Genomic DNA, 12089 nt, shown 5'->3' on the forward strand with positions numbered 1-12089 from the left:
ATTTCCTGGAGACATGTATCTCCTGGAAGGCTTAAAAACGGCAGACTGGCTGTAAATTTATACTCTCTGCCCAAACAAATTTCTCTAGTGGATGCAATCCAACCCTAGAAGCACACAGAAAGAACAGGTCACTGCAAGTTAGACAGATGAAGGGACATCCATCCAGAAGGGGGAGAGTGCTAAGTGCACAACTGAATAACAACATAATGAAATCACCAAAAAGCAAGTAATTCTAAGTCAGTTTAGCACACTAAAGGATCTCTGTGCAGGGTTACACAAATGTCAGAATGGGAAGAACGAACAGTACAGGAACATGAAGTAGCCAGCACTCAGCTTGGCCAGCTAAGCAACCACAATCTGACCCTGAGCAGATCCTGGGCATTTCTTCACCTACATCATTGAGCGACACTTGCAAGGGGTCAGCCTACATTCCACCCTTGACTGTAAATGTTTTCTTTCTGTTTTATCTTCATCTGGCCTGAATAAACATAATTTCAACTAACTTGGCTAATAAGCCACATCTCTTGGAAAAGTATGGCAAGCGTGTAGAGATGGAGATGTGTGTTCCACTAACCAACAGTAAGAAGGAAAGCTCTGACACACAGCAATAGATTTGGCAGCAGACTTGCATACAGTGGGAGTTCATCACAGAGAGCAACAGTACCTAGACCTGGCATATAGATGCAATTCAATACTTCACATTGTGTTTGGGACACAGAAGAATGATGAAGAGCATCATTCAGGTTTCTTGACCACAATACTAGATGTCATCCATATAGCTCAGCTTTGCAACATTGAAGTCTCCAACTCCAAGAACATCCCATCTTCCTCCTCTGTAACCACCAAAAAATTTAGCCACCCTGACCAGTGCCATTCCAGTTCCATTCCAGCTCATACGCACGCTCAGCCTATTTGCAAAATTAGAATCTATCTGAAAGCTCTGAGCAGCTTGATCAACATATGCTAACGACTTTGGGGGTTTTGTATAAAGAGAGCCAGAAATGAATTCTTGGCCTCACTGCCCATTTTAAGGAGACATTTCTGTTGGCAATCTGCTGGCTATCTGAAAACTCAAGAGCTTCTACCCTATTCTGAAAATTGCCAGTTAAAAACAACTCAATGTAAACCATCATCCCAAACATGTTTGAGTCTTGTATACTTCTACCACTCACAGAAGTTTGGTCTATATTTATAAATCAGAGTCAACACAGGTCAGTTCGAACATCTGTTAAAAAGCACTGTTTTCATTTCCCATCTGTCCTGCAAGCTCCACCACTGAAGAATTAACTTGCTATATTGCACTTTATGTCTCATGTCTAAAAAACAAAGATAACCGTATTTTATTCGAAAGCAATATTCCTTACTTTGACTACATAAAACATTTACTTTACCATTAACTGATTCATATTCATATTGTATACAATTGTTTGTCTCCAAACAGATGGTAGTGACTCAACATTTTGCCACTGGCCCTACGAATACTCCTTTAATCTAGTAAGAGAGCATATAAATTGTTATCAATTAAATGTGTTCATTCCATTAACTCAGATAAAAATGTCACAAACTCAGAACAGTTTTGGTCCCAAACCAGGTCTATGATTTTTGCACAGTAAACAAACCAAATCTTAATCTTTTCACAGAGAGAACACTTCCCTTTCAAAGCAGGACACAATTCAAAGCATTTTCTACAATAAATAGATACGGCAGCTTTTCAAAATCCTCACTGCAGATTCTCCAGCAAGTTCTACTGAGATGAAAAGTCTCAGCATCAAAACTAGGTAAAACACTACTCAAGAAAAGCATAAAACTACAGAGATCAGGTATACAATCCAAATTAACTATGACATAGAAAACATCTCTACTCTCCCTCATTTGTTTTTGGTTTGGGGGCTGTTGTGGTTTTTTTTGTTGTTGTTTTTTTTCTTAATAATTTCAGCCTTTGCCTAGTTTATTTTCTTAATGGTATTGTGTAACATTTAAGAAAGATTCAGTCACAGAACAGAAGATAGAACAGCCTATCTCCTGTTCTGTGATTGAAAGTAGGAAGTGATTTTGCACCTAATGCACCTTTAGTACCTTCAAATGCAAAAGCTTCTGCCAGCACAGTTAAATATAGAACAGAAACAGCATGGGGAGTTAGATGCATGTCTGGTATTAAACAAAGATGTTGAGATTCTCCAAGTGGCTTCAAAGTGCGAAGTATTGAGACGGGAAGGGTAGTGAAGGTCTGAAAAGAGGAGAAAAGATGCCCTGTTCAAGGTGAAGTATGTTATTGAAGCATATTCAGAGTCTACTAGAGAACCACACATAGACAATTTGAAATAACAAGGAAATTTGCCAAGTCAAGAGTGAGAATTCAGACTAGAAAAAGCTACTCCGAATGAAAGTGTGATGACAGCCTGAGAAGTAATTATAGAATTTACACTTCCCTGGCTTGGAAACACTCTCCAGTCCCTCACAGATGTGACATTTATTATGTTTGATGTAATTATGAGATCAGATAACATAAACCCACATTAGTTGCCAGTTAAAACATTGTCTTTTGGTTGCTGGCAGCCCCATGTCAAAGGGCACAATGAATTACGCTCCACTGCTACCAGAATAACAGCTCCCACCACACTGAAACTCTCCCAAGCCAATTGCTCTCTGACCTCCCTATCTCAAGAATCAAATATTTACCTGTTCAGATACCATCTGTCCATGAGCTCTTTCCTAATTTTTAACTATCTAATCAATTACCTGATATAAACAACTGTAAGTGATCTGCTGCCAAGCAAAGGAAGTGTTTGACAACACTGACACCAAGCGACTGAATTCAGAAAAATAAAAACCAAAATAATCCTCACATGTTAAAGCATTTCATCAGTGTGCTCTGAAAGAGGCAAAGTCTTATTTTACCAAGAACACAAAACCATGAAGACCTATTATGAAAGCTGACATTTTCACAGAAGCCATGTGTAAGTAACAGAAAGTATGTCCAACATTAAGTACATATTAACAATTTGATATAACCTTGACCTTGCAAGCACTAGTCAAGGACCACATGCACTTCAAAGTTTCAAGCAGTTTAGCCTTGTAAATTCATTTCTGAAGAAGAAAAAATCAGTGGTTTGAATGTACAGTCAAAATCTGATTCCATTAACCTATGTGGATTTAGTTCACGTTTCAAGTAAAAAAATCCAAGCAGTACTTTTATGCATTTTAGGGTTTGGGTTTTTTTAAAATGTTACGCGTTAATACAAAGTTTAATAGTCAGTTATGTCTTTCTTGCTTTACCTTTCCCTTTGTTGAGAAGTCAAAAACTATGCTGTCCAACATCATACACATAAAATGGAATTGTCACCCCTCCTACTGGCTTACCTGATGACATGACACAAAGCATAAAACCCTACGGACAGAACAATAACTCCATCAAACACATCAGTTTTACAATCCACCATATTTATGCCCACTATTCTGTGTCTTCCTACCAAGCTTCCATGTTCTTACCTGCTGACGTTTGTATGCCAAATAATCAAGATTTTCCAGATCTTTTCGAAACTTCTGGTAGGTTTTCTGTAGATCAGATTTACTGGATACATTTCTTAGAGATTCCAATGTTCTTTGAAACTGTGATTGAAAAACAAACAAGCAAACAAAAAAACCCATGTCATTTACACAGTTGCTGTATTATTCAGTGTATTAGGATTTTATTCTACTAAATACTAATGTTATGGAGTTGTGTCACCTCTTTAGTGTACCACCTTCTAGACATTCCTAATTTAGTTTTAACATCAGTCTCAGAATTCAAAGTATAGTACATACGCCCTGTTTAACTAAAATAAATCCTGCAACTTCATATAGTCTTGCATAAGACAAAACACTAGTAATCAACACAATCTCTAATGATTACTCTTCTTCTGTGCCATGTTACAGAATGGAATATATTAATATAGTTTTTTTCTCAACTAATAAAAGCATATGCAACTTTATACAGGCCATGAACTTCTAATTCTATCAAGCGTAACAGTACATCTTATATATAACAGGGTACTCCTTTCCAAGTTAATTTACTTCAGAGTAATTTGCAAGACCGGATACTCACTTTGGGACTCATTGGGCATTTGACCGAGAGCTAGCCCGTTGTGTACGCTGTTCAACAGCCACTAGGTCATTCCTCTCTGTGGACAATAAGCAGCTGCAGTGGCTTTCAGATGATGATTTACAACAGACAGATACATCCTGGAATCTTCAGACAAGTTAGCACTTTTTGTTTACCACACTGCAGCTTTTATTTCAGTCTCACTGCTCTCATACCCAAGAAGCAAGTTAAGGCAGTGTTTATACCTACTTGTAATTTATCTTACTATGCCTCATTCTGCACCACTAGAGGTTAACTGGAGACTTTCTAGTGGCATTTGAAATGTTTATACCAAAAGAATAAAAGAAAGCTTTCTCACTGAATTCTGTGACAACATGGGTGACAGAACATAAACACTAAGACAAAACCACAAGACTCTCTAGTCTTTTCTGTTTGACTTCACTGTCTTTCACCTTTTGTAGGATCTGTTGTTTTCAGATTTTACCCCTGCTCCAGAATTGCTCTGAAAGCCTTGAATTTGCAATGCTTGCTTTCACCAACTCCCACTCAAGGGTATCCTTGACAGGTGGAAGCAATTACAACACCTGCAGGTAAGACCCAAGTACAGTTTAAGCTGACCAAAAGCTATCCAATAGTGTCCAATAGTGCTCTCTCCTTATAAGTGAGAAACTGCTCATAATTTACCTGTACAAGTTCATCATACACCCTCAGCTCCAAACCATGACACACTTTTCCAGAAATTACCACAAAGCTGCTGGACCCCGTTATGGGATAGAATAATACAGGGAAAAGGTTTCTAATGATTCCTAAACTAAGTGGACATAAAGTACTGTCTTGAGCTTTTTTTTTTTTTTTAATCATCAACATGTCAGATACAATACAGTTGTAGAATCATCATCTTCTTAAAGATGTACTTAATCCCATAGCTTCAAATCTTCCTTTGGCAGGAACTCTACTAGCAAGCTCATTCACTTCCATATGTCTTGAAGCAACCCGAACATTAATAATTCATTTGGCTCTCTGGAAACAGGTATGTGAACCAGCATGTGTGTATAAGTAAACAAAAACCAAATGTGTAACTGTAATAAAATAGATGGGCAATGGCCAGGACATACACTTAGAAGAAATCTGTCTTTAGATGCCAGGGAAAAGCACTTTTAAAAAAACTTAATTCAAGTGGAATTAAAAAACAAACAAGCAATTTTAAGAAAACATATGTATGCTCTTTTCACTGCCATCAACAGGAAATCAGAAAAATGTGTCCAGGCATGCAAAGGTTATCAGAACATGTTTTAAACATAAAAACACATCTGGATTTTTCTGTAACATTTTGCCATCAGTGTGAACCACCATTTTTGGGTGAATGGCATAAAAACTTCTCTCATCATCACTTTTACTGTCTATAGATGAAAAGAAATACTAGCATGCCAGAACTCATTTTTTTTCCTCTCTGTCACCAATAACCAAATGTAAATAATCATAAGAGATCCACATAAGCTCTTATTTGCCTGTCACTTTTCCGAAGTACTTTGCACATAGTTTCTGGAAGTCGAACAGTAGCATTTCTTTACTATTACTCTCTGAGGCATTACGGGGTAACTACCTGAACTGATTTTTCCTCTGAGGAAAGCTGAACCACAAGTAGAAAATACCAGTATTTCAACAATTCTGAAGAGCTTCTTCTGTTTGTCAAGTTAGCACAGATATTTTATAGACAACTTTATAACTTTTCAAAACACAAGAACATTACCTTACATTCATGAACATTACAACATTCCTTTCACAATTAAAAAATCAACAACTGCAAAACCAGAGCCAAGCACCCTGGCGCTAAAACATGCAAGGTGGATCACACACCAGACGCTATGTCCTGAATAGGCATTGTCAAGATGTTGCTGAATGAATGTTGCCTGCTTATCTGACTGGAAACCAACACAGGATGGGTCTCAAACTAAGCAGAACACCTCTCACAGACCCATTTTAGGCATCTTGAAACAACAAATGCCTTCAGAACTCTGAAAGATCTCAAATGTGGATGAGCCAGAAAAGTGTTATTAATATGGCCTCTTCATAAGTGTGATGCCCTGGATTAGTATGGTGAAATCCTGCAACCTCCTCTAAGATAATTATCTGGTTCTATCTAATTAGTAAGTATAACTGTAAGTATCAGGATTAAATTTCTTTTGGTCTCACAGCTTATTCATTGTAATGTCAAAGAAGAGACAGGACCTCTGACTGAAGTTTCTCCTGCAGTAAAGCTGTTTATAAAAGCTGAGAACCCTTTGATGTCTTTGTAAGCTCCTGATGTATCCTTCTGTTGTTGTTGGGGTTTTGTCTATTTGTGGGCTTGTTTGTCGTTTTTGTTTTTTTCTCCACTATCCATCTACCTGTTTTCAGGAACAGTAGAATCTCTGCTCTTCTGTCATATCTAATGGAAATGAAGCACTGTGTTCAAGAAGAAGCTGAGGCATAATGTGGATATGTAATGTTTCAAAAGGAAACCATATAAAATCTTTGATACTACTTAAGTTAAAATGTACTCTGTTCTATCTTCATTCAAAAATCTATCCAATTTAATAAAGATTTAAAAGTTTCATCATGTTGTAGCTTAGCTCTGCATCTTTGTGTAGAAGGTTAAGTTCACTGTTCAGTGCTGCTACCATGTTCAGATGTTGCAAGCAAACTAACTTCTGAGTATTTGTGCACTAAGTAATTATATTAAAGGGATTCTAGCTATGTTATAAGGGTGATAAAATCAAATGGCCTGCTGCACATTCTTGACTAGGTGTCCTTCTGCTTCCTTGGTTCAGATTGAGACCAATGCTGCAAAGAGCCAGCCTGATATCCAACAATAAGAAATTGTTCTTTTCTGAAAGAGTATTTGTCTTTTATAATATCAATACTATAATCTTCCATGGTGCAACGCAGGAAAAGATAACTGAATTCTTTTTTTCCCATTTCTGAAATATTTATCTTTATTTTCATAGGGATTAATAGGAATTGAATTAAAGCTGAGAAGCAAGTTTTATTTCCATTCTGACAAAATGAAGCTGTTAATTAAAAGATACTTTATTGTTTTAATAATGTACTGCTTCTTCAAAAGACTAATTTGTACTAAATGTACTATTTCAAGTCACCTGGAGATATTGTTTTAAATAAAAACAAAAAATCAAAACTTGTGTTAAATGTCAATTAGTGAATATACACACTTGTGAGAAAATAGCTGCTCTCACAACGTTTTGCTGTAATGGAATGGGCAACGTGTGTCTTTGGAGAGGTTTATGGAGAGTAGGTCACACAGCTTTTTCCATTCACAAAATATCAGATGATTTTGCTCTCATTTTAAGAAGGTCTGAAGATGTGCATTTTGATGGTAAAGCAGATACTGTTTGTTTCATATGCATTTCCTCATTTCTGCCTCCAAAGCAATTTCTCTAGATCAGAATGATCTGTGCAAGTTTGAGATACAAATAATTGTTGATCAGACTTCATTATTATACTACCAATAAATAATCTGCCAAGAGAAACTGATTTTCCAAGGTTATTCTACCAAGCTAGAATCTGCATTCCAAGATCAGCACTCAAAAGAATAAAACTTCAGAGCATGTCTTTCATATCATTCTCCTATAAGCACTGCACTTCAGTGTTAAGTAAGTGTTGCTGTAGCAATAACTACTTAGAACGAAACAATCTAGCAATGCTCTGTTTTCATGATAGGTTCAAAGAGAGTCTATGGCAACGGAGTACTCGTCACTGACTGGAGCATGCAGGCATTTACACAGTCCAAATAATTTAAAATAGGTGTCTTAGATTTTAATTAGATACAAGGAAGAAATTCTTCGCCCTGAGGGTGGTGAAACCCTGGCACACGCTGCCCAGAAAAGCTGTGGTTGCCCTATCCTTGGAAGTGTTGAAGGCCAGGCTGGATGGGGCTTTGAGCAACTGAGTCTTAAAGGTGTCCCTGCTCACAGCATGGGGGTTGGAACTGGGTGATCTTCAAGGTCCCTTCCAACTCAGTAAGTAAGTAGGATTCTGTGTTAACACAAACCAGTAAAATTCCATCTTAATTAAAGAACACCTTATCCATTCAAAATAAGCCCTACTTCTTTCACTCTGCCTCCCCTTAATACCTGGGTTATGCAAACAGTTTGTATAAAGTTTAGGACCAACTGAGACCAGATAAGTTTGCTTCATCACTCTTTTCTCTTGGTTTCTGTAATGAACAGGTTGCTCCCTCATCATCTCAGAGATACAAACAGATACCAAGGCTGTCTAAGACAGCTTTTCCCAGCTTTAGTAATCTTTTCCTTAACTCTTTTTCTTAATTTATAATTTGAAAATGTTTATAAAAGTTTGTATCTCCCCTTCCTAGGTCTGTCTATTCACCCCTACATGCACCGCTTTCCATAGATGTCAAAACTCTCTCCCAGGTCCCAAGCAGAAGTTTCAAGAGGGCAATCTGTTCCCTCCTTTTGCCTTTTTTTTCTTCTTTCCTAGAGAGCAGTAGATGGGCATGATTTTCCTTTGCCGTTGTGACCCATGACCTTATTCAAAAGGCTATGGCTGAGCAGTAGGTAGGAAAACTGCATATTTATCTGCCCTGACACCGCTAAGCCTAAGGGTCTGCTTCTGCTGTACTCTAAATCATGCAAACACTCTGAAAGCAATGGAAATGATCCTCTCTCAAATCTATCCAGCACGCTTTGCTCATGGAGACACTTCCAGAATACTGGGTAGAACAGGGAACAGTCAAAGACGGCAGACAGGGTGCCTGCAGCAGAAGCAAAACTTGGAAATTCCTGAGAACTAGAAATTCCTGAGGGAGCTGACCCACATCTAAGAATTAGAGGTCACAGCAAAGTTTTCAATGCACATGAAGACAGCACTGAAGCATCTATTGCAGACACAAATCTGCTGAGAGGTACTGAACTAGAAATAAGACTGAAGGGAAGGCTCTGCACCGCAAGGAATCAAAGATTAGATTTGTTTCCAAACCTTTTCATTTAGGTGTGTTTTTAATCCAGAAATTGTGTTTTTCTCTTGGAAATATGGCCACCATATTTCATTTGTTTTTCTTGTGCTCTGGTAAGACAGGTTCAGGAACCTCCAGGCTTGTTGACTTCAAAGAAATTCTGGAACAGTAGCTCCTGAAGCTGGCTAATTAGAATCCCTTCAAAGCCATGTTTCCGACTGGCAAGAAAAGAATATTATTCTTTTTTTCAGTGATTTCCATGCTAAGACCAAAACCAGATATTATATGAACAGAAGTGCAGTCACTGGAGAGTCCATTCCTTAGCAACAGTTTTTTAGAAGAGTCATTAAGAGTATGCTGTTTCAAGGGAAGCCCTAGGGGTTGTAAAGCCAGGACTCATTAGGCAGTTACAAAGCAGCAGTCAAGAGACCACCATACCAAGAATGGAAGCAGATCCAGGTTCCTGTTGCACTCAAACAGATATTCACTTTGAGAAGCCCAACTCTTAAAAGTAATTCTTTAGGAGCTGTTTTTTCTCTGTCATTTATTGCACAACAGATTGCCACAGAATTTGCAGAGTGCAATGGTAAACACTGTCACGCTGATAACAAACAGCTCCATCCCATGTGCCATAACTGACCTCGGACTGGTAGCAAGAATCCATTTCTGCTGGTTGATGGGAAAATAAACAAGAGTATGAACCAAAGGAAAAGGCAAATCCTCTCCCAAAGACTCCTGTCATCTTCTTAACACTCCTCCTTTTCAGAGCTTCCTCTTGCCATGGGAGCGACCCATGCCCACCAAAGGAAGGTGAAAAGAAAGCAGAACTTAATCTGGCTACTGCCATAAAAGACAATAAAAAAAGGTTCTATAAATACATTAGCAACAAAAGGAGGGCTAAGGACAATCTCCATCCTTTAATGGATATGGGGGGGAAACATAGTGACAAAGGATGAGAAAAAGGCTGAGGTACTTAATGCCGCCTTTGCCTCAGTCTTAAAAAGTAAGACCAGTTGTTATTGGGGCACACAGCTGCACAAGCTGGAAGAAGAGAAAAAGGAGCAGAATGAAGCCCCTACAGCCCAAGGGGAAATAGTCCACAACCTGTGACACCACTGAGAAGTGGTCTATGGGGCCAGATGGGATCCACCTGCCGGTTCTGAGGGAGTCAGCAGAGCTGCTCACCAAGCCACATGTGTAGATGTGGCACTTAGGGACACGGTTTCATGGTGAACTTGGCAGTGTTAGGATAACTGTTGGAATCTATCATCTTAAAAGGTGTTTTCCAAACTAAATGATTCTCTGAATCTGACCATTTTCAGTTTCATAACCTGGCCCTATACCCCCTGAGCAGCCTACATTCTCTTTTGCCCTTCTTCCATTTTATAATGTTTTAGAATTATTATATAATACCAATACAACAATACCAAATCATATAATAACAATAGCACAATACCAAACCAGGCAGAAAGTAATGTGGGAAGCAAGTCAAATTCTAGTTTAAGCAGAGTTATGAGAGTCAAACGAAACCCCTAAACCTGAAGCATAGGTAAGCCTGAGATGACTTACTTCTCTTCTTTTATGTAACCCTACTGTTTTTCTCCTGCTCAAAACATTTTTAATGCTGATGAATACTCTGCAGGGAAGGGAGGAACAGACAGCACTATGTCCACAGGGCCCAGGTTCACAAGTTGCTTCTTATCTGTAGCCATTCTCATATTTTTTTCCTAGCAAGAGTTTTAAATAACTCTAAGCAAGCATTCAATAAAGATCATGCTGTCTGAGGTGTTCATGAAAAATATGAAGACTTAAACAGTAAATCTACAAGCATGACAAGACAGGAAAAAAGGCAGATAAAACATGTTGGCTCAGTGTGATCTGAAATAGATTAGAGAAAGACAGACTGACAGTGCACTTTGAATGAATTTCTTAGAACTTGTTACCTTCTTGCTGTTCTCCTCTGATCAATAAATTCAAGCAATTCCATTAGCCTGTTAATTCAGTTAAGTAAATAATATTGAGCACTACTAACCATAATAAACGAGGCTGGTAATACCACTCTGAATCAGAGTGCAATACATGAGATAGCCCTATGTCTGACAACATTTTTCAAAACTCAAGTTTTTTTATTAGAGACTTTGAACTCTAAAGTAAGTATGGACACTCAGATATGGACAGCTATTTATTTAAACTCTTCCCTGTTTCAAAAAATGTTATTTGTTTAAAGAAGCAAAACCTTTGTTATCAGTGTGATGTACTTTATCTTCTCAGTCAACTCTAAAATGAGCTTGCTGTTTGCACCGCACCATCATACTCTAAGGCCATAAATTCCATAAAAGGCTAGAAGTGCCAAAATACAATCAGTCACTGAGAACTTATACTGGCTTCTAATACACATTTTGCTTGGTGAAGATTCTACAGAATCCATAAAATGACCAATATCTCCATTTTATTAGTGAATTCTTTAAAAAAGCTAGTCTGATGTTCACAAAGGTATGCTTTTGGAAATTTTGGAGTGAAATTCCTGCCAATTTTATCAAATTCTTCCAAATAGACTGATTATTTCTAATTCAAAAGTCACATTTCAATACTTTTATGACACAAATATTCAGTACTTTCAGCATTATATTCTATGTATGAATATTTTATTACACAGAAGTCAAAACAGTCCAAAGTCTAAGTAAAATCTACAGAAAGCAATACTCTTATAGACCACGCATTTCCAACATTTGTCAACATTGGATGTTTCAAACACAGCATTGAAACCCACACAAAATTGCTTTATTATGAAATACCGTTCCTACTCTGGGAACAAAATTTTCACTCCCCTGTCCTCGCCAAACTCAAATTGCTTCACAATGGTCCCCCTTAAGTCAGTGGGTCCTCTTGTGTCATAAGGCACTATTAGAGGTGGCACTGACTACCTCTGCCCTGAAACATGAAGCAATCAGCAGACCTTTGAATTTTTATCAGTCTGTCACACACTACTGAAGATATTAGGGGGGGGGGGAAAGAAAAAAAAAAGAGAAAGAAAGA

At 37.9% G+C, this 12089-nt stretch overlaps 1 protein-coding gene across 4 annotated transcripts in view; it reads right to left on the minus strand.

Moving 5' to 3' along the window:
- CTNNA3 (catenin alpha 3) overlaps positions 1-12089 on the minus strand; it is a 460135-nt gene that overhangs the window by 413957 nt on the left and 34089 nt on the right. For all 4 annotated transcript variants that reach the window (XM_065067892.1, XM_065067891.1, XM_065067893.1 and 1 more), the window contains one exon: positions 3490-3609. In XM_065067892.1, coding sequence (XP_064923964.1) covers positions 3490-3609 — 120 coding nt within the window. The remainder of the gene's footprint in view (positions 1-3489; positions 3610-12089) is intronic.

Source organism: Columba livia, chromosome 6 (assembly GCF_036013475.1).
Source record: "Columba livia isolate bColLiv1 breed racing homer chromosome 6, bColLiv1.pat.W.v2, whole genome shotgun sequence".
NCBI classification, from domain to species: domain Eukaryota; kingdom Metazoa; phylum Chordata; class Aves; order Columbiformes; family Columbidae; genus Columba; species Columba livia.